Source organism: Danio rerio, chromosome 15 (genome assembly GCF_052040795.2).
Source record: "Danio rerio strain M-AB ecotype USA chromosome 15, GRCz13ab, whole genome shotgun sequence".
NCBI lineage: Eukaryota > Metazoa > Chordata > Actinopteri > Cypriniformes > Danionidae > Danio > Danio rerio.
In genome coordinates this window covers 33682475-33706564 of record NC_141035.1, presented here as the reverse complement: position 1 = coordinate 33706564, position 24090 = coordinate 33682475, and the positions used below count along the sequence as shown (strand labels likewise).

Below are 24090 nucleotides of genomic sequence, written 5' to 3'. Positions count from 1 at the left end.
GCAAATTAGTTGATTAGCAAATTCTAATGGTGTACAAATACTTTGCAGCCAGCATATTTTGTTCTCCGAGTATATAGTAAAGTTTATCTGCATCATTTAATGAATGATTAATCATGTAATTTGTTTTCATGCTGGTGTGTGTGCGCAGTCAGCTACGAAAAGGTAATGTAAAAACACATGCAAATAGCATCAACTTTAGAAAGCGAAAGTAAACCCACCATTTTTGGAGATTCAGAAACTACAACCAGACACGTTTTGGCACAAAAGGTGCAGCACTATAGGTCTGAAAAGCACGTGAGATTGTATGTGTGAGTGTTGACGGTTCTCGCGCGCACACAGAATCAGCAGTAGGAAACGTGCAGAGCGAGCAAACATTTTCCACTGGTTAATTGATTGCGAATGTTTGGGCGGATACAAAAAAATTTAAAGGGATGCTATGAATTCATGTGTCACTAGGGTTGGGTCAATAGAAAATACACACTGAGGCCATGTTTTCACTAATACGTCTCAGTTTAAAAATGGCATTTTAGAACGAAAACAATCCATGTCCACACTGGCGCTTCACCTAGCATTCATGAAAAGCCCTTCCACACTTCACCATTGAAAACGCACATCACATGTCCACACAAACACACACACACACACACACACACTCTGTCATGCGCTGCAGCGTATGCGCTCGTCTGAGCTTCAGCAGTCAGCGTGTGCTTTAAGCACAAAACCCCAGAGAGCAGTGCATGTAGGACAGTTTATAAGGATGTACCGCTGGATCACGTCTCACTATAGTTGTTAAACGTGATATTTAATTCATCTTGTCTCTATCTAGCGACTTTTGAATCTATCAGGTAACGTGTCACAGCGTCAGTACACTGCTTCAGTCTTTCGCTTTCATGCGTGTACTTTTTGAAATTTTAGCGAAAACTTCAGATACTGTTGGTTGGTTGCTTTTGGTAGTGCACCTGTTTTGCCAACCAAGTTTGTTGATGCTATATAACGACACAGATCACTCTGCCTGTTCATGCCAGAGTCCCGCGAAAAAAAGTGATTGACAGGTGGTAATTTGTGTAACTTATCTTTATTTATTTATAACTTGGTTATGGGTAAAACAAAAACCATGCTGGTCAGGTAGTTGAAACAGTAGGCAACACATAATTAATTTACGTAATGAAATAATTAATTAGTTGCCGCCTACGACGACGATAACATCCTCCATCATGATGTTTCGCATTAGACATCGTACGATGTCAAATTAGTCAACATCGCCCAACCCTATGTGTCACCACCAAATATACCTAGGTGGCCGTTAATATACCTGGCCGGTCCACCCAAGTAAAGTCTATGTGTGCGAAGCACTGGCAACATTTTGGAATATCACTTTAAAAAATGCTTATATGTGCATATACATTAGTGTATACATTTTGAAAATGTGCATAAAGAAACGTATACTTATATCACGTATCTGATAAAAACAAAATATGCATAAGCTTCAATGGAAACGCATTTGTCCACAAATGTTTTATGTAATATTCCAGTTTTACGCATTAGTCTAATTCACATCTTTCAAAGGGAAACTATTAACGGTTTGGTTGCCAACATTTTTCAAAATATCTTCTAGAGGGTGACTAAAAGATAATAGAATTGAAATTTACATTTTAAGCAGACATTCTAATCCTGTTATGATTTCAGTTTTTGTCCTAATTTGATCATACTTTAGTTTGTCACAACTCATGCTGTTAACTACTGGCTTATTACCTACCTATTATTAAGATATTACCTGTTTATTACTAGTTACAAAGTATGATCTTATTCTGCATCCCAGATCCTACCCAAAAACCAAACCCATCTTCTACTTTACTAATTATTATTATAGAGCTAATTGGTAGTTTATTAGGCTAGTAGTGTTTGTTAATAGTTAATGTTTTGAATTGTGACCTAAAATAGTGTGTTATCTTTCATTTTCATTGCAAAATCTAAAGAACGTTTCTGTTACAGCTTTGCTCACAGTGTCAGAGGAAGTTAGGAGCCGCTGCAGTTTAAAGCACAGGAAATCATTGCTGCTTTCAGAAGTTACAATGGAGAACTTCCCCATGGACACATACACCGTTTACGACACTGAACCCGGGTGCAGGTATGAAGTTTTTCCACTTTATTTTTTTCTCCATTCACTTGTATTTCCAACTATATCCTATTGTTTATTTGAATGGCTTTTTTGTTTTTGTTGATTATCACACTTATTTTTTAATGTGTCAGGCTACTGCGTGAAAACCAGCCTTGGGCTTCTCCGAAAGTGTCAGAGCGCAGTCTTGCACCTCCGTACTCCACAATAGGGCAGACCAGCCTTCGTCCACGCAAATCCATGAGTGTAGACATGGGCCAGCCGTCTCAGGCCAATGCGAAGAAACTACTGGGTATTAGCGGTCTGATGACTTTGTTCTCTAAAAGTGGATATTTTAAAATGCTGTAGCTTTAATTTGGCTTCGTACTTATGATTTGTTTTGGGGATTTTTGTCTTTATTCTAGGCACTAGAAAGAGTTTCGATCACTTAATATCAGAATCCAAAGCCCCAAAAAGACCAGACATGGAGTCGGGCATCACCACACCTCCAAAGATGAGGCGGGTTTCTGAAAATGACTATGAGATCGGTGAGTACTTATTGATTAGATGTGTGGTGCAACATTCCAGTGCTGAGGTTGGGTTTTAGAAGTAAACACACCTTCATTTTCTCCATAAAGAAATAGTTTATTTTAATTAATACATTTTTAAAGAAAAACCTGTTGTGAACTTTGAGGTTGTTAATTAGTTTGTTGAACGCACTTTTAAAACACGTGAGTTTAATAAATTTGAATTCATGCCTTAAAGGGGACCTATCATGCCTCTTTTTAGAAGATGTAAAATAAATCTGTAATGTCTCTTAAGTGTATGTGAAGTTTCAGCCCAAAATACCACACGCATACTGTTTTTATAACTCATTGAAGCTGCCCCCTTTGATGCTTTGGTCAAAATTTTACTGTTTTGGTTACTGTCGCTTTAAATTTAAATGAGATTGTAGCAGGGTGGAGCTACAAACTTGTATGCATCAGCATAGCAGCAGATTATCATGTTATCTCTGTGTAAGACTGAACATGTCAAAAGAAGCTGCAGTGTTCAGTTGTGCAGTTTAAAACTCCACATTTATTATGCCTGTTAGTCAATGACATTATCTTCAGCAGGTGAACAGCAGTTTCCCAAATTACTAAATATGTTCATCTGGAGCCGCTTCATTGTAAATAAACCGTTGAAACAGTCAGTAATATGTATTATTATTATTATTATTATTTACAAAGGACAGAATATATATTATACATTAGAAAAATCAAATAAATTAGCAAACAGTTTAGCCTATTCAAATAAATAGCTATTATAACCAAATTTAATCAAATCATCAAATATCATTAACGTTTTCTTCACTGTATAGTTTAAACATTCTGATCAAAGGAGATGAATGGATCTATTTAGATTTTCGTTTGATTACATTAAATAACAGTGCTGTCACTTTAAAAATGCACAGATCTATACTTGGTTGCTTTTTCTTAACTTTATATGCTCATTTAAGTCGAAATTTGTCTTGTTTAAAAGAAAACCCACCAAGATCGAAATGTTTAGATGTTAATATTATTGCCATGTGTAAATGTCTGTTCAAACACGCTCCCAAAACAAAGAGTGTCCACTTTCGCTCCGCTTTAAATCGCGTGCACAGAATCTGTTTGGTAAACAGCGTCTATTTATCAGCATGCACCACTACATGAACTGACTGTTTTGAGGATTGCATAGGGGCATTGGCACACGTAGTGGAAAGGAGGGAAATCCCACCATTTTTATATTTATTTCAAAGTGTTTTCTTGTCTAAATCAAATGAAAGCACACAACAGACTCTCATTTAAGAGCAGGGGGCGTCCCCTTGTGGATCGGTGGTATGGGTTGCATATAGGGAGGATCGACTCTTTAATGTTTTTTGTCACGCTTTATAGACAGATTGAAAATACGGGAGAAATACTTTTACAGGATGATAGCGGGATAGCATTGTAAAATACGGGAGAATCCCGGGAAAATAGGAGGGTTGAAAGGTATGGTGATTATAAAAAAAAATAACATTTTTACTTGTGTAGCAACAGTGTTTGAATATAGCCAGTCTCTACAAGTGTCTTTAAATCAAAGGTTGCTAAATGTATTATTATTATTTTTTTTTTTTTATTTTTTTACTTTACCTCCTTCCATAAAGCACAAGTAGTAGTTCTTTCTATCAAGGCCATTAACAAATCTTGCACCTTTGTCCTTTTGTCTGAATTTCATACACTTTTTTTTTTGCTTCAAAGCAAAGTTTGTTAAACATTAACCTTGTGGCTGATTGGTTTGGTTCATTGCTGATAATATTGAAGCTAAAATAAAAAAAAGGTGAAAAAATAATTTTATAGCCAGTGGTGTTGAAAAAGTGAATGAGTGAAAACCTGACACTTCTTTTTCATTCCAGAAACTCAGCGAATAGCCAACTCTCATTTACGCAAAGTGTCTGTGTCTGAATCCAATGTCCTCCTGGACGAGAACGTACTTACGGACCCCAAGATCCAGACGTTGCTCCTCACTGTACTGGTTTGTAACATACTTGTGCTTTAAATCCCCCTGCGCATGACCTTTTAGTCTATATTGAATAAACTGTATATTACATGTTTAATGTAGAGCTGAAAAAATTGAGAGATCATTTAGTTTCTTCTACAATGCCAATTTTATACTGTATGTACTGTTATATTACAAACTATTGTTTTTAATTGCAGGCAACACTGGTGAAGTACACTACAGACGAGTTTCATCAGCGGATCTTGTATGAGTATTTGGCTGAGGCCAGTGTGGTCTTCCCCAAGGTCTTTCCAGTTGTGTGAGTGTCTGCCATATTATAGATACCAACACCTTATTCTGTTGAGAACCATTAAACTTTCATAGGTTTCCTTCCTAAAAACATGTATTAGGCCTGTAGTTTGACATTCTTTCTGCCTGTGTCATTTTTATCTTAGGCACAACCTGCTGGACTCCAAGTTAAGCACCGTCCTTTCCATGTGCCAGGACCCGAACCTTCTGAACCCCGTCCATGGCATCATTCAGAACGTGGTCTATCATGAGGAGTCTCCCCCTCAGTACCAGCCGTCCTGCTTGCAGAGTAAAGCCGATCTCTCCTGTTACTTATTAACTTTAACATTTATAAGCAGAAACTTCCTTAAAGCTGCAGTTTGTAAAAGAAAATGATCCAAAATCTATGTTTGAGCACGTACACAACCAGCAGCCAGTGTTTAATACTACTGTACCTTAGCCTGAGTCACAACAGTAAACTTGTAATGATGTTGTTTGTTTCACTTGTAGGTTTTGACAGGAAATATCAGCTAGCCATAATTAGTTCATGTGTTGTTACTTTAAGTCTGTATACATAAAAAAAGACTCTAGTAGGCTATATCACATGCAGAGCTGCCAGGTTGCAGATCATTTATAGCCATGACGGTGTTTGATGGTAATGAAATGCATGTTAGTTATTTATTATTGGGTCAAAACTGTTGATTAGATTAGGATATAGTTCAATAAAGTCTTTTCACTTTAACATGCTTTAATTATTTTAATCATTTTATTAAATAGTTTAGAAAGTATATTGTTTTTAATATTAAAATTAATACTTTACCTCTATTTAATAATTGTCATTTACTTTTAAATAATATTCTTAATATATGATTAAATGTTAAGCCTCAGATTTATATTATATTATATTTTATTATATTAATTTATATTATATTAATTTACATTACATTATTTTAAATTATTTTACATTATATTATTTTACATTACATTATATTATATTAAATATTTTATATTACATTATTTTATTTTATATTATATTATTTTATATGATATTACTTCAAAAGTTCTAAGACATAGAATCTGTGAATTCGTTGTTGTTATATTTACACACACAACTGAAGATTTCAGACAGCAATGGCGAAAAAGTGTATTACTCTCCCTCATGTCTTTCCAATCCCATGAGACCTCATCAAAAATAATCGGAACACAAATTAAGATGTTTTGGATTAAATCTTAGAGCTCTTTGACCCACCATAAACGACAACAGTTCCAAGATATTAAAGTCAAGAACAGGAACCAAAAGTGTTTTACCAAAACATCTAGTGTCCAAAAAAAGTGTAAATGTTCACCCTGCTCTTTTGTGGAAGAGAAAACAAAGGCAGACAAAGTTGGTTTTACACTTTTTTTGGGGTGGACAAATTTGTTCTTGTGTTTCATATGATAACAGTTGAACCACTGAAGTCACATGGAATGTTTTGACAATGTTTTTATTTTGAAGATCTTTGAGCCATTGTGGCCTATGGAGGATCAGAGAGCTTTTTGGTTACATCTAAAGTATGTTCATTTGTATTCTGAAGGTGGAAACAGGTCTCAGTATTTAGAATGACATGATGGTGAACTATTAATACCAGATTTTTATGCTTGGGTAAACTAAAGGCCAGCTTTGGCCTTTTTAGTTTTTGTTTTTACTTGCAGAAAACAGCTTTTTCCCCCTCCAAATATTTACTTAAACTGCATAATTCATACGTATAATTGTTGAAAAATGATTTTAATTAAAATGCTTATCTTGTTAGTGTTACTTAAATAACACATCTGACTGTATTTTGTTTTGTTTTTCTCATTATTTTTTCATCTCTCTCTCTCTCTTTCTCTCTCTCTCTCTCTCTCTCTCTCTCTCACACACAGGCTTTGGTTTCAATGGTCTTTGGAGGTTTGCCGGGCCGTTCTCTAAGGTATGATTAACTGTTCACATAAACACTTTTTATTTTCCAGCGGAGTGCAGTGAAGAAATTGTGTGCTGCTGACTTTCTGCAGCCTTCTAGATTTATTGAGCAAAACGGCTTCTCCAAACTTCTCCTGTGCCCATCCGGTGTGTCCAGCCTTTTACTCTCCCACACTACTGCTCTGCACTTTAAGGCGGTGTAAATGACTGGAATGTATTGCTTATGGATCTGAGTGAAAAGATGTGTTTGCCCTCTTTCATGGCTCAGCAAAATGATTTGTTGTCTTGAGTTTACAAACCAGTAATTCAGGTTTTTACTCACCTAGCAATATTTTCATTTTATCATGTCATTCGAGTTATGTAATTATGAAATTGATAATTCAGTTTATTTATTTGTGAAATGTCAACTTTTCTTTTTATTTAAGTTTTTTTTAGCCTTGTTAGTATAGTAGTTCAGATTTTTATTAAAGGTGACATATTTTGATTGTGGTGATGTATTTACATTTTTATTAAAAAAAATCTTTTAATTATGTTATTTATTAAATATATTTATATTTTCATTTAATGTTAAGTTTTCTTAACCCATTTTGTTTTTGCTAGAGTTGTCAGAACACTAGTTTAAGATACAGTTACATAAGTCTTTTCACACTGTTATGCTAAAAATATTTCAATTACTGTGTTAATTTAAAGTTAAAGTTGTAATTTAAAGGTAAATTACACTATTATATTTCAGTAAAGTATTTATTTTAATATAAAAAACACAATTTTAAATTTATTTTTTTTAAAAATTATACTTTATTAATATGTAATATAATTGTGTAGTTTACCTGAATAATATATACTTTAATAATATATCATTAAATGTTAAGCCTCAGATTTGCCCACACCAGATATTATTATTTTTATAATATATTAATTTATATCATATTATTTTTTATATTATATTCATTTATATGATATGATATTATATTATATTATATTATATTATATTATATTCATTTTGAACATAACATGATCCTTTGTGTTTTTTTTTTACACAAAACAAAACAGTTTTTAATATACAATCAAATATGTTAATTATGCATTATGTATATTAGCTGGAAAATTATACCTGTTTGATCATGTTTTTAATACCGTCTGACTTTTTATCAAGGATGTAAAATATTTAGTACATTTTCCTCCAATATTTTGGTCAATTTATAAAACTCTAGTGCTAGTTAATGCCATGTGGCCCAAAGATTCCTTACACTGGACCCGGATATCCTTATAGTTCAACTCTGACATTCAAATGTGTGTAATGTTGACATAATAAAGAAGGAGAATAAAGGTTAAAGAGAACAAGTGCTGTATTACATTTCTAAGTACACAAACTTGATCACAATGACAAAATGATCCCTCAGAAATAAATGTGCCCACTTGTAGAGGCTTAAATACGCTCAATTACCATAATATTAATCACATCTGCTTTTACTCTCTCTAACAGCAAACCCAAATTCCAGACTACGCCGAGCTGGTGGTTAAATTTTTGGATGCTTTGATTGACACGTATCTCCCGGGCATTGAGGAGGAAGGAGGAGAAGAGTCACTGCGGACCCCGACCTCGCCATATCCACCAACCGTCCAGAGCCAGCTGAGCATCACAGCCAATCTCAACCTGTCCAACTCCATGACATCACTTGCCACATCACAGCACTCCCCAGGTCAGTGCTCACATCTCTATCACACACACACACACACACATACATGCATACATACATACACAACTTGTCAAATACATGTAAAAGAAGCCTATTCTGCTCACCAAGGCTTTGTTTGTATGATCAAATGTTTCTGCTTTCAATTGATTAATCACGATTAATCGCATGCAAAATAAAAGTATGTATTTGCCTAATGTGTGTACTTACTGAGCATAAATATTGTGGATATATAAAAAAATACAAAACAAAAATATTTACATTGAAATTTATATTAGTGTTGGGCAAAGATTAATTGCGATTAATTTTATCCAAAACACAAGTTTGTTTTTGCATAATGTGTGTACTACTGACTGTGTGTAAATATGTGTGTGTGTGTATATATGAAATAAAAAACCAAAATATTTACGTATATATATATATATATATATATATATATATATATATATATATATATATATATATATATATATATATATATATATTCTTAGATAAATATATATTCTTAGATAAATAAATACATGTTCTTTGTTTCCATCAAAAAATTAGTTTCCACAAATCTATGAAGCAGGAGTAAAATCTATAATAATAATTATAAGAATCATTAAAAGCCTATTCTGCTCATCAAGTCTTTTTATATGATAAAAAATAACAATACAAATTGTAAAATATTATTGTATATTAATTACTATTAAAATAACTGTTTTAGTGTGTTTGGGTGTTTCCCAGTGATGGGTTGTGGCTGGAAGGGCATCCACTGCAAAAAACATAAGTTGACGGTTCATGCCGCTGTGGCGACCCTGGATTGGTAAAGGGACTAAGCCGAAAAGAAAATGAATGAATGAATCAATAACGGTTTTCTTATTATTATTTATTCTTGTGATTTCAATGTGAATTTTATGCATTATTATTCTAATAATTATTGTAACTAGATTACAGAGTGAAAGTAAAGACATTTATAATGAACGACACACACTGATAAATAATGTTATGAGAGCTGTTTTTAACATGAAGTTATGATTGAATTGCCTCTTGTTACAGTTATGAAAAAGTTTGATAACAAGCAGGAAATGTTCGTGGGCCAATGACATCACCAAATTGAAAAGGTTAATAATGTTTTGTTTATGATTGTAAATTATGTATTAAATTTTATCTACTAATCTGGCCGTAAGTATAGCTAGGGCAGCTGATATGGTTTTAAATCATACATAAACAAACAAACATAGTTTATCCAATTAGAACAGCACATTATAATGGAATCTGAAAGCTTTAAATCATGTTCATTAAAAAATAAATAAAAAAATGTTAGTTTGTGTGAACTGGAAGTTGCTGAGACTTTGATTTCAGTATGGTGACACGCACTACCATCTAAAATTGAATATTGAGTGGGGGGGTGGGGCTTTTTTTTTTGCACATCACTCTAAAGCAAGAGTGTTGTGGCTGAAACCATCAAACTGATGTCAACGGAGAAGAACCACTACTACAAACGCGTAAGCAATTGATCTTACTTTGAAGATTACCAAAAAACTTTTTTTGTTTGTATATTAACTTTCACGGAATAATTGTTCACCTAAATATTAACAATGTGCTCTATCAAAATAAATATAGTAAATTTTGATTTCACATGAAGTTAAAACTGTAACAATAGAACAATAAAACTGTAACAAAAAGTTCATCTTTTTACAGTATTTTTGATCACATAAGTGCAGCTGTAGTGCGCAAAACAGGCTTCTTTTAAAAACTTGAACAAACCGTTCCAATCCCAGGTGGTGTTAAACACATCTAGACACAAACTAGAGTCAGTAGTGGCTCGCTTCATTTCACAATCACACTCCTACTGAGCTACTCACACAAACATTATTACACCAGTAATGATAGCTCTAATGTGCGACAAACACTAGCAGTAAACAAAATAACAAAGTAACAGACAGTAAGCATTGCATTTATGGTTGTCAGTGCTTTTTTTATCTGCTTTCACATCTCGATTAGTGTTGCAGTTCACAATCTTTTCAGCTTTGCTAGGTGTGCAAGACTAGAGCATTCAGGGCTTTGACATTGGTTTGTTTGTGCATTTTGACACCTTTGCTTTGCGTTTGTATCTTCATTAACCTCACTGCATTCTGTCTCCTTTTCATTGGGAATGTGCTGTTGGTTCAGAGGGCCCTATAGTTTATAGACGGTCCCCAACTCTCTCCCATCCACGAACTACAGAGGAGGTGCCACCGAAAACAGCTGGTACAAACCTAAACTATAGAGCCGTGTGGGGCAATTAATGTCCAGTTCTATAGTTTGCCAACTGTGGTAACTTATTTAAGTGCCTATTTCTTTTCTTTACTTTACTTCAGTGGTGGCAGCGTGATACTATTCAGTTTTGAAATTGGCTATATAATACAAGTATTTGTATATGGGTAGTTGACAAATTTTAGAAGAAAAATATAAGGGGTCACTAACTTTTATCAATTCTTTGTTTATTGAATTTTTCAGTAAAAATGTTCTATGGTTTGACAGCAAAGAAAATAAAATATTACAACAAATAAAATAAAAATGATATATAAATTATAAATAAATAAATTACTAATAGATTGACAGCAATTTATCTGAAAATACGCATTGAACACGTCACTTTTTTTCTCAGAAAACATATTTCTAAATTTGTCCGGATGTTGGTAACAACCAAAGAAATCCATATATGCAAAAAGAAGTAAATTTGCTAAATAAGTTATGCGTAATAAAATGAAATGACACGGAAAAAATATTGAACACATGAAGAAAGGGAGGTGTAGAAGGGCAGTGAAAGCCCAGACAGCAGCTGAAATCTCTCAGTATTATTCAGCAACCCTCTGCCCTTCATCAGTGTAAATTAATCAGCTGCTTTAGTCCAACATCTACATTACCAGGATGATAAAGATGAAACCAGGGTGGACATTTCAGCAAGACAATGATCTAAAACACTCAATAGATTTGATATACGAGACCCACAGAAGCATCAAGATTTTTACACTCTGTTGACGTTTGTGTAAATACTCACACCTGAGCAATTTATGTGACTTCATTCTGCACACGAGAGGCATCTTAAAGCTGCCATCACCAAAAAAGCCTTTTATATAAAGTATTAAATATGTTTCAGTAGTTCAGTACTTTCTCCTTGTGTCATTCCATCGTTATTATACATAACTGTTTTCCCAGTTTTTTTTTTTTTTTTTTTTGTATTGTTTGGGTTTTTACTAAAATCTGGTTCAATTCCATGTCAACAGCTAATTTAAAAATATTATTCCCAGAAAAAAAAACATGACATGTTAAATACTTATTTTCCCCGCTGTACTGTATCTTCATGAAGTGCTAATTTTTTTTCCAATGAAATTATGCTTAATATTTGTTTTTCTCTAGGGCTTGTTGGACTTTTTTTTTTTATAAATTTAGGCGTCACACCAAAGGACAACAAAACTGAATTTTAAAGTGGTTTCAAAAAACCTAAGTTTTCAATCAGAATTAGAATATATTAGTGTATAGCATCAAACCAGAGGACATTGTTTTCAGTTAAAAAATGTATCAAGTTCCTGTGTTTTTAGAAATATATGGACGAAAGAAATTATTTGCTAAAATAGCTACTTCTAAAATAAAAAAGCCCGAGGTATTTATTAATAATTTTACAATTTTGTTTGAGCTATAATTTATTGAACTATGCTTAAGACGATCACAACATATGCTGTAAATAATATCTGTTAATTAACTGTTTCCATATTTAGTGTTTTACGTCTATTTACGGTTGTAAATTTCATAATGAGAGCTTGATCTCTGCTCTGTCTACTTTTGATGTTGAAAATTCAACTCTACAGTTTAACAAAGTGAGTTTTTTTTTGACATTTTAGTAGCTTGAAATAACAATGTATAAGAACCTCTCTCTCTCTCTCTCTCTCTCTCTCTCTCTCTCTCTCTCTCTCTCTCTCTCTCTATATATATATATATATATATATATATATATATATATATATATAAATGAATTTGTAAATAACAGAAAATGTACATAAAATAAAGTTTTTTTGCAGCATAAAATACAACATCAACCCAGACTACATATCACTTGTAACTGTTAAAAATGTTCATGAAAGTCACTTTTTCCAACTTTTCAAGGTTAAAATTTGTCTTATAATGTGATTCAAAAGCATAAATAATACAAAATAAATAAAAACATGAGTCACAAAATATGGAAAACTTCATTTACGGATATTTTTTACAGTGTAGGACAGTTTTGTGATTTGGTTCAAATGTAATAAAACAGCGTTTTTTTTTTATAACAAGAAGTCAATGGAAGACAAAGAAATTTTTATCCATTTACTGCATTTTACATGCTGACAATACTAATATTAATATTAATCTTTGTCATGTGTGACTGAAAATGCAACGTCATGTCAACAACCCATATGCATAAACTGTAGTCAACATTTGAAGTGGCTTAGTAACTTTCATCAAAGTGGTCCTAACTCAATTCCTGGAGGGCTCTGCATAGAGCTGCATAGACCATGGCTCCAACTCACACCTGTTTAAAAGTCTCTACACTGTAATTCCCAAAAAGTTAAGGTTACTCAAACCATTTAAGGAAACAAAGCAATTTGAGCACAGTATACCCCAATAAATGAATCGAACTCAAACCAACTGTGTACTGTAAAACTCAATATGTTTAGGCAACTCAAACCCTTTGAGGAAACCGATTGCTACAAACCATTTGAGTTAAAAAACTTATCTATATGAGTACAGTGAACTTACTCTATGTAAGTTAAAGTAATGAGGTATTAAATTAACACTGAGTTAAAAACTATTTCCAAATGAGTAGAATTAACTTTCAATATATTTTGAGTTAACTACACTCATTTCATTTAATAAAGTTGACTGTTGGGTTGTACAGTGTAGTAGTCTTGAACACCTGATTAGTTGGATCAGCTGTGTTTGATTAGGGTTGGAGCAAAGCTGCAGCCCTTTAGCATTCAAGTTTAAGGGTGCTTTCACACCTACACTTTTGTTTCGGAACGTATCTCGTTTGCCCAGTTAGCGTGGTTCGATTGGCATATGTGAACAGGGCAATCGCACTCTGTTCCGCGTCAAAGTAATCGCTCCGAGATCGCTTGAATGAGGTGGTCTCGGCTCGATTGAAACGAACCCTGGAGCGGTTCGATTGCAGTGAGAAAGCGATCCGATCCGAGCGCGGTTATATCACAGTGTTTTATGGATATGTAATAGGCTTACGGCTATATGAAAAGAGAATTATGAGTAGGGTGGGAAGTTTCGCGAGTCTCTGGATGCCCGCAAACGAGTGATGATCTCCCGGTAATCTCGCATCTCTCTCCCAGTACTCAAATAGGCATCGTCGCGCACCCTTCTCACCCCTCCCTACCGTGTCTCTCCTCAGACACGTCACGCGCGCGCACCCTGTCAATCACCACCAAACCACCACCTCTCCTGACAGCTGAGCGGGACGCTGCAAAATAAACCCTGACACTCTGACCAATTTAAGGAGAGTTTACTCGCACGTGACATGTTTTAGCTCTTTTGGTGCGATTAGAAGCTTTGCAGTGTGAAAGCGAACCGCTCCAAGAGCAAAGAGCAACAATGTAACAATTTTAATCTCTGTTTCGGAACAACTGAATCGATTCACAGGTGTGAAAGCACCCTAAGACCTATGTCCTAAACCAGAGATACCCAAACTAGGGCCTGGTAACCTTTGATTTGGCCCGCCATCCCATCTGAGAGGACAGGGTGAATTTGGGGGAGGGTTGGGGTTATATCCTTTTAATACACGTTGTCATTTCTAATTTAACATAACCTTTCACTGTTAGTTTTATTTTTAAGCAACAAAACTTAACTGTTGTAAATGAATCCAATTTAAAAATAATGAATAAATAAAAATTGAACAGACTGTTGCTTAATGGATAGACCACAATTCAGAAGTCCTCAGTAAGCGAATCAAGGCAAAGGCAGGTGCAGCTTGACTAGTGTATTAAGCATTAAACTAAAATGGATTTCTTGCGTTTTCATTATAATAGGTTTGTTATAATATGAAAGTATATATACAGTAAAATTCATTAGTTAATAATCTTTTCTATTTATTCTGTAGGAAATCACCATGGCAATATTGTAATACAGTTTGATATTTACCTCTGTCGAGCTTGGTTTTTGGCCCTTTATAGGAAAAAGTTTGGGCACCCCTGTCCTAAACTATTAAATGAAACCCCTTCTTGTGATAAATGTACTGATCCACTTCTAATGTTGACTACTGTATTTGTAACAGAGGATCCAGCGAGCACTTATTAGCAAATGTCTAAATCGCATTCTTTCTCACTAATTTCTCCTTTTTGATCTGCATTTTGAGCTAATCTCAGCCAGCGCTTAGCTTCACTGTTCAGCAGACTGTTCTGCTTTTTGTTGGTGGTTAAGAGTAAATCAGTTTGACATATCTGTAAGCTGCCATTTTTATTTTTGATTTCTGTTTCTTCCATTCATCTGTCCTTTCTGTCTTCTTTTGAGTTGTGAATGTGTCACTCATGTCTTTTTTTTTTTCTTTTCTACTCTCTCTGTGCGAAGCCTGTCTGCCTTGCTCTAAGTCGGCTGTATTCCCACCTCACCTCGTCCTGCCAGGTACTCATCCACCTCTGCTGTGTGAAAGTAGCAGTTGTTGGCATTGGCCCGAGTGTTTGAATTGTAAATCTGCTGCTGTCAGATCAAAGAAAGCAAGAGGGGCTACTATAACAGATAGTGTGAAGAGAGAGCACAAGGGCCTGGTATTAAGCAAACACTTACATACAGTACATAGCCAGGGGACAGGACATTAGCAGGTTTAATAGCACTTTAAAAGCTTTTCACACTTGAAATTGTTAGCCCGGTGTCTATTTACCCCTTGGTTAATGTAATTCTGTGCTCTTATACACAGTATATGATATGACACATTTTGGATAGTCTTTTTTTTGTGAAAATTCATATATACTAAAATAAAGTGTATATTAGGACTGCACGATATTGGAAAAAATCTGAAACTGTGATATTTTGTTTCTCTGCGATATACACTACCTGATAAAAGTCTTGTTGCCGATACAAGTTTTAGGAAAAACAAATAATAACTTGACTTCTAGTTGATCATTTAGCGTCAGAAGTGGCCTCTAGATTACGCCAAAATAAAATATGATCATGCCTTGATTTTTAATTATTTAATTTGAACAGTAATGTCTGACTTTGTTTAGACAAAAGTCTTGTCATTTAACAGAAATAATGTACAGTATAGAATATAAAGTCATGGTGCAGTGGAAAAAGAATTAATATTGTGTATGACTCCTATGAGCTTGAAGGACTGCACCCATACATCTCTGCAATGACTCCAATAACTTATTAATAAAGTCATCTGGAATGACAAAGAAAGCGTTCCTGCAGGACTCTCAGAGTTCATCAAGATTCTTTGGATTCATCTTCAATGCTTCCATCTTACCCCAGACATGCTAAATAATGTTCATGTCTGGTGGCTGGGCTGGCCTATCCTGGAGCACCTTGACCTTCTTTGCTTTCAGGAACTTTGATGTGAAGGTTGAAATATGAGTGGGAGCGCTATCCTGCTGAGGAATTTGCCCTCTCCTGTGGTTTGTAAAGTAATGGGCAGCACAAAAGTCATGATATCTCAGTCTGGTGATGTTGATATATGTTGGAGATCTCTCGCACGCCCCCATGCTGAATGTAATCCCAAACCATGGTTTTTTCTTCACCAAACTTGATTGATTTTTGTAAGAATCTTGGTCCATGCAGGTTCTAATAGATCTTCTGCAGTATTTGTGATTTTTAGCTGATGACCTTCTGCCACTTTTCCCAAATGATCAACTAGAAGTCAAGTTATTATTTGTTGCTTTTAAAACTGGGATTGAAAAGACTTTTGTCAGGTAGTGTACATTGCAAAATGAATACAATTTCACCAGACAGCTTGAATAGCTCTATTTAGAAAGAAAGAAATAAGGTATGCATCATGTATATAAAATAATAAACAAATTGCAAGCAAATACTATAAAAACAAAGCAACAAATACAGTGTAATAAACAGCACTTTGTTTTTTTTCCATAGTCAAGCAATATTCAGGTACAGTAATTGAATAATGAAATGTAAAATAAGACTGTGTAATCTTCATTGTAATAATTGAGTAAATTTATTGTTCACTTAACGTACAAACTTACCTTTTTATGTGCCTGAATGCTTTAAACTCTCGTAAAATGCCTTTAAAACACATGCAAATAATAAAGCTTCACTCTGTTATAGTTATACTTTGCAATGACACCACAAATCTTATGTATTCTCAACTGTTGTGATAATCAACTATAATTCAGACTCAACATTGCATATCCGATGTGAGTATTGCGGGGACACACATGGCATCTGCTGAAACGATATATGTGCAGCCCTAGTATACAGTTTATTTATGTATGCATATACAGTTAAATCCATAAATATTGGGAAATCAACACAATTTTAACATTTGTCTTTATACACCAACACAATAGATTTGAAATTAAATGAACAAGACATGCTTTAACTGCAGACTGTCAGCTTTAATTTCAGGGTATTTACATCCAAATCATGTTGAACGTGTAGGAATTGGCTTAGGGAACAGCTTGAAAGCCAGTTGTCCGATTACTATTGGACCCTTAACAAGTGGGAGGCACATATGCAAACTGTTGTTTTTCCTACACCGTTCATGTGATTTGGATGTAAATACCCTCAAATAAAGCTGAAAGTCTGCAATTGAAGGGTCTTTTTTGTTTTATTTAAAATCCATTGTGTTAGTGTACAGTATAGAGCCAAAAATGTTAGAATTGTCTTGATGTCCCAATAAGTATGGACCTAACTGTACACATCCCAACACACATCTATCTATATAAAATTATTTTTAGTTTTTGTTTTATTACTGTATTACTACATTGTAATAAGCCTTTTTTCTTATGATAATTATATATATTTAAAAAGATATCTATAATACAAAATACATATTTGTCTAATTATCTAAATTCGATGTATTTTATCTTTTAAATGTTTACATTCACATTAAAATTCATTTAAAATAGGTTTATGACTGTTGTTTGATGTGGAACCCCAACTGAGATGCTAAACAAAATATGATAAAGATAAAGTAGAGCAAGCCTTATAAATGACTAATGTGAAATTTTAAAAAACAAATCATGAATATAATGTTAAACACAGTGCGAGAAGCCTTTTATAATGTCTATATTAAACCTGTGAGAAGAGTAATGCTGATACAGAACTTCTAAAAACGTCTCACGCTCCATCATAAACACTCACATGATCCCTGATTGATATTGTTGTACATTGAGACACCTACTGTTCAACATGTGTATTTACAGCTCCACGTCAAAGCATATCTGTGAAACCTGACCTGCTGTTTTAGTTAATGTCTGAAAGTATTATTTTACATTTGATAATCCTAATTTAACTATTTCAATAGTTTGAAGTAAGATATAAGGCTGTGATTCAGTGGTTACATAACATCTCTCTCCTCCAGGCATCGACAAGGAGAACGTTGAGATTTCTCCCACCTCGAGTCTGTCCACCAGTGGGCGAATGCGGCACGGCTCAGCAAGCCAGGTGCAGAAGCAGCGCAGCGCAGGCAGCTTCAAACGGCCAAGCATCAAAAAGATCGTCTGAGAAGATCTACTCCGTGGCCATGGCTCGTTCTGCTTTCCACCGTCCAGTTTAACAAGGTTCCTGCATCGAAGAACCGCTTGAGTGTTTGTTTGTTTTTATACCAGTTGAAGCTTGCCACACACTTTGCCTAAATGAACTCTTTTCGGAGAACACACTGACCTCTCCGTGTTGCACTCAACTTGGGGACTGACCACATTGAAATGCTCAAATCTGTCCAGTTGAGGCGTCCACTCTTTGTTTTTTTGCACAAACTTGAGATTCTGTCTGAAAGAAACACAAGATCTAATCAACCACTACAGTAAAAACAGATGACCAACCGTGTGGAGATGACTCGGCCGTTTTCCATTTCGTCCAGGCCTGTCCTTTGTTTTGTTTTTTCCTGATATCCACAGGCTTGAAATCTGGATCCAGGAAAGATTATGTGTGTACTATAATGTTGATGATAATAACGATCACATGTTTTGGGTTCTTACTTTATCCATTGTGTGCCTTTGTCAGGGTTTTCAGCTGTGTATAGTTTGTAAAATAGGCAAGACCTTGCTAAGGAAGGGAAAACAGGTACTAATTATGAAAAACAAACGTGTCGCGGCTTTAACATTTACCATATTGTCTGCTGCAGTGTAAACAGTACAACGTAAACATCAGATATGAGAATATCATATTGCGGCATCCAAGTATTTATTCTGTAAATGTAAGTTATCCTTTCAGACATCACATGAAGGTTTGCTTTGCGATCGTTGTTTATCATCAGTCGTTAAATAAAAAAACGATTCTGGAAGAGCAGCGCATGAGTAGATACCCACATAGTATTTTCCCAAAATGCACAAATCAACAACAAATTGGCATTAATATTCATGTATAACTGTGGTGCAATATGTTTTTGTTTTTTAAATCGAACACTATGTGCGTGTACAAATTGCACACGATTAAAGTGTGCGATCAGGAAATGTCCGCGCACACTTTAACTTTCCCCTGTTTCCGTCTCATCAACAGCTCACATATGGCACAGAAATCCCAATCCAACCACGCGCTGACATAGTAACATTGCACCAAAGACTAGTTTGCAATATTAAGAGGGGAAACTGTTGTAAACTCCATTTTGTATGTTTTTTTGTTTTTGTATCTGTCTTGTCAGTGCTGTATGCCTTAAAGTAATTATTTCTTCCATACAGTTCTCATTAGCTTTGGCGTTCTCACCTAATCAGTATATTGTAGAATTGAAGACAGTTGTGCCATTTAAAAGGGATAGTTCACCCAGAAATTAAAATATGATGTTCATTTATTCACTCTCCAGTCACCTAAGGTGTAGGTGACACCTTTGTGTTCTCCATTAAAACATTATAGAAGTTTTAGTTGAAATTGTCGTCTTTTGTGATTTAAAGTATGCAAGTCAATAGCTAAAAGGTGAAATTAAGTTCGATTAATACCCAAGGCTCCTAATGATACATTGAGGTCTCATATTAAGGCAAGAACCTGGAAACTGTATAACATTATTAAGACCTCAATGTATTGATGCCTGTATGTGTTTTTGTTTTGACTCATAAATTGCTGTTGACATGCATTTTATGAATCAACAAAGCTAAAAATCCTCTTTACTGTTCTACTGAATGGGAAAACAACATTTCCTACATCCTTGATAACCTGAGGGTGATTAAATAAAAAGCTAATCTTCATTTTTGGGTGAACTGTACTTTTAAGATGCTGTTGTGTATTAAACACAGTGGCTGTCAAAATTGAAGTGGGCGATTTTTGTGTGCAATATGTTTCCTGCATTATCGTTCTCATTATTATGTCGATCCACAAATCGTAGAGGAGGAAATGGTAGTGTACCTTGCAACAAACACAAATGACATGACTTATCGACTCTCTTTGAAATGCTTATTAAAGGGAAACTTGTAAAGAAGGGTACAGGCCAAATGTTTGAGGATGAAGTATTTATGCATTATTTTAATTTGATGTTTTCATCCAAATACACAAGGATCATGTTTCATACTTAAAATTGGGACCAAATCAATGTCATTGTTTTTTTTTTTCATTTGTAGATTTGTTTTACCATTAAACTATTCATAAACATTCGTCCATACAGTGAAACATCGTCCCAACAGAAGATTTCAGATCTCAGTGTTTTGTTACGATCAAAAATGAAACTTGAAATGTTTATTCCTGCTTTACATGTCGTACTGGCATCAATCTGTGTTAAATTGAGTTTTTAATAACGAATTTAAAATATGAAGGAACATAAATGACCCAATTGTGTGGTTTTGTTTTGCATCCATTGCTCTGAATAACCAGAATATTACTTTTGAATCTTAGGAATTGCATTGCTACCAATCTAAAACTGACCTTATATTGATAGACAACAATAACGAAGGCACAGTCTTGACTGCCACAGCTGTGGTTTGACACGACATGTCCCTAAAGCCTTTTAAATCACATATGTAATTAAACCGTCTCATGTATTCATCATAAACAGACTAAAAAGTGGTTTATTTTATATAATTGAAGATGCGTGTTCGTCGGATGCATTTGCCACATTTTTAATTGCATTGGTCATCTGTATACAATGTATCTGTCACCTGTAAATATGTTTGTGTAAAATTGGAAGGTATATAAATACAAGTGTAAATATATGTGATATTGTATTACTTGCTTTTTTGTAAAGCGGTTAGTTGCTGTACATGTATAACATGGCAATTTAATTATACCAGTGTTCGTAATAAAAGTTTCCCTCAACCCTGTTATTATGCCGTTCAGTCAATTTTATTATCCATGATTTTTAACGACAAAGAAATGTGTTGAATTAATGGAAAGTTACCTGCATCACTTATTCGTCATGTCATAGAATTTCCACAGCAACCTGTGTGAATAAAAAAAGGTTTGTATTGATCAAGTTGAGAAAATTGTACTATAATCTTACAGCTGGTGGAATAAGATGATGATTAAAGGAACTATTCTGTTGTTTGAAAACATTCTAACAAATCAAAACTGATTTTTACACTTCCACTATCTTTTAAACTTAATGCAGGGTGGTTTTTTTAGCTGTCAAGTCCCTCTTCCACAATTTAAGGCCGTCTAAAGGTATACATCAAAATAGAAAGCCTTAAATTGCATTAGAAAAGTTTCATCTGTTTTCAAATACAAATATATATTCATTTTAAAGAGATGGTTCTCCCAAAAATTTAAAATTTCATCGTTTACTCACCCATGTTCAGTTTTTTCTTCTGATGAACACAAGACCATATATTGAAAAATGTTGGAAACCTGTAACCATTGACTTAGTAGTATATTGTTTGCTTTCCCTGCTATGGAAGTCAATGGTTTTTAACATTCTTCAAAATATCTTATGTGCTGAACAGAATAAAGAAACTCATTGATATGGAACAAGTGAGTATGACTAAAGAAAAAATTCCTCAATGTATCATTATTCCTCAATGTATCATTATTCCTTTATATACTGACTTGAGATTGAAAATTAAACATCTTGTTTTCTGAACTTAATTGTTGATTATTAAAATAAGAAAAAACTGTCAGTGGGGTATAGATATGTATTTTTCCATTTAAATTAAGATTTTTCTTAAACTATTGGAACATGTTTTTATTTCAATCCCTTTCAAAGATAGCAAGGCTTCTGACGTTTTGCTTTCCAAGTTAATGTACCTTTAATTAATAATCTTTGGAGGTTTAAACTGGAAAACATCACCTTTCTTTGGTGTGATCAAATGTTAGTCTGCAGTAAATGTTCTTACCATATTCTACACTACCTGACAAAAGTCTTGTCACCTATTCAAGTTTTAGGAACAACAAATAATATCTTGACTAACTTCTAGTTGATCATATGGTATAGTGAGGGGCTTATATGAAAGACAGGCCTCTAGATTACACTTATTTACTAAAATAAAACATGATCATGCCTTGATTTCTAGTTATCTTATTAGGACAGGAAAGTCTTGACTTTGCATAGACAAAAGTCTTGTCACTAAACAGAAATAATGTACACTATAGAATATAAAGCCATGGTGCAGTGGAAAAATAATGAATATTGTGTATGATTCCCATGAGTTCGAAGGACTGCATCCATACATCTCTGCAATGATTTAAATAACTTATTAATAAAGTTATCTGGAATGACAAAGAAAGTGTTCTTGCAGGACTCTCAGAGTTCATCAAAATTCTCTGGATTCATCTTTAATGCCTCTTCCTTTATTTTACCCCAGACATGCTCAATACTGTTCATGTGTGGTGACTAGGCTGGCCAATCCTGGAGCACTTTGAGCTTCTTTGCTTTCAGGAACTTTAATGTGGAGGCTGAAGTATGAGTGGGAGTGCTATCCTGCTGAAGAATTTTCCCTCTCCTGTGGTTTGTAATGTAATGGGCAGCACAAATGTCTTGATATCTCAGGCTGTTGATGTTGCCATCCACTCAGGAGAGCTCTTGCATGCTCGCATACTGAATGTAACCCCAAACCATGATTTTTCCTTCACCAAACTTGACTGATTTCTGTGAGAATCTTGAGTCTATGCGGGTTCCAATAGGTCTTCTGCAGTATTTGTGAGGATTGGGATGCAGTTTAACAGATGTTTCATCTGAAAAAATATATCTTCTGCCACTTTTGCAAATGATCAACGAGAAGTCAAGTTATTATTTGTTGTTCTTACAACTGGGATTGACCACAAGACTTTTGTCAGGTAGTGTAGTGTTGGGAACTAGTCAGGCTTAAACTTTAAGCTGTATTTTATGTCAAATAAAATATAGGTTATATGAACTACAAATTTCAGAGTGCATTTAACACATTGTTCTACCTTCAGATCATTACATTTAGACTTGCTCCATGGCAAATAGAGCCGACAATGATTAAAATGGTTTTGCAATATTTATATCCTGAATGTATAGAAAAAAACAAAATGACACAGCAAAGTCTGTTGAATTTGCTAAAAAAATTATGAAATAGTTATTATAAACAAACTTTATTAATCAATCAATTGTTAATCATCAAATAAATTATAAATAAAAAGTTTGGAAGCTAAAACATCTTTTAAAGGGGTGTTTATAAGATGCAAAGCAATATGTGCTCATGTTTCACTTGAAGGAAATCTCGTTATTTTTTTTTATATATCTCACTTTGATTATACACAGCTACTCAGCTAACATGAAAACGACTGTCAAATTTCCTAGTTCCTCTGAAAGGCCCGTCCTTAAGTGACTCTGATTGGTCATCGTTATACAGTAATATGTTGTGATTGGCGAATCGGCTCCACGTCACGCCCATAAAAGCACGCGCTTTTCTGCTATGTAAACCTCAGTCAACCTCCTGCCTGCTCTCTAAAATAAAATCTGACAAGTGTCTGTAACAAATGAAAATGGGGTGCGGCACCTTTAATAGCGTTTGCGTCTATGTGTGTGTGAACTTTCTGAAACAAGCGCATGTGGACTTTCTTTTTCTCTGATGCTCGGATTAAGTTATTTTCTGTAATATATTGTGACAGAAGAATAAAGCGCAAGATGTGGGATGCTACCTATTTGAGCCTGGATTTATTTTTATGCCGCTAGCACTGTATTTTTTTAACTCAACGCGTAACATGACGGCTTTCACGTGTATCCAGAATAGGCAGGTGTAAGTAATATGAATCATCCACATATCTTTTGCGACTTAATTATCTGAGATGTGTAACGCATGGAAAAGCTGCCTGAAGACAATCAGTGCAGCCAGTCGCGTGCGCACACACATAATAGACACGAACGTGCTGGTGGAGTGTGTGTGTTTACAGCAGTTTGACTGATAAATATGAGTTTGTAGCTAAATTGTTTGCCCGCAAAGCAGCATTACCCATTGTTTACATCGTTGCTACAGCATACTGTAAACGCTAGACACTGTACATGTCATGATCAATTTTAA

At 34.4% G+C, this 24090-nt stretch overlaps 1 protein-coding gene across 35 annotated transcripts in view; it reads left to right on the top strand.

Annotated features, from left to right (window-relative positions):
• The window catches only part of nf1a (neurofibromin 1a), a 123019-nt gene extending 102082 nt beyond the window's left edge, over positions 1-20937 (top strand). For 4 of the 35 annotated variants that reach the window (XR_015509622.1, XR_015509620.1, XR_015509617.1 and 1 more), the window contains 11 exons: positions 1993-2128; positions 2251-2408; positions 2521-2643; positions 4509-4627; positions 4810-4910; positions 5047-5189; positions 6782-6828; positions 8302-8518; positions 10670-10813; positions 15089-15142; positions 18054-20937. Coding sequence is in view for 27 of the 35 variants with exons in the window: in XM_087284317.1 (XP_087140443.1) it covers positions 1993-2128; positions 2251-2417; positions 2521-2643; positions 4509-4627; positions 4810-4910; positions 5047-5189; positions 6782-6828; positions 8302-8518; positions 10670-10747; positions 15089-15142; positions 18054-18196 (1328 nt within the window). In the remaining 8 variants the exon portion in view is untranslated. Of the gene's footprint in view, positions 1-1992; positions 2129-2250; positions 2418-2520; positions 2644-4508; positions 4628-4809; positions 4911-5046; positions 5190-6781; positions 6829-8301; positions 8519-9553; positions 10814-15088; positions 15143-18053 lie in introns of those variants that run through there. The other 31 variants (XR_015509621.1, XR_015509618.1, XR_015509616.1 and 28 more) reach the window with 9 other exon arrangements.
• The last annotated feature ends 3153 nt before the right edge of the window (positions 20938-24090 follow it).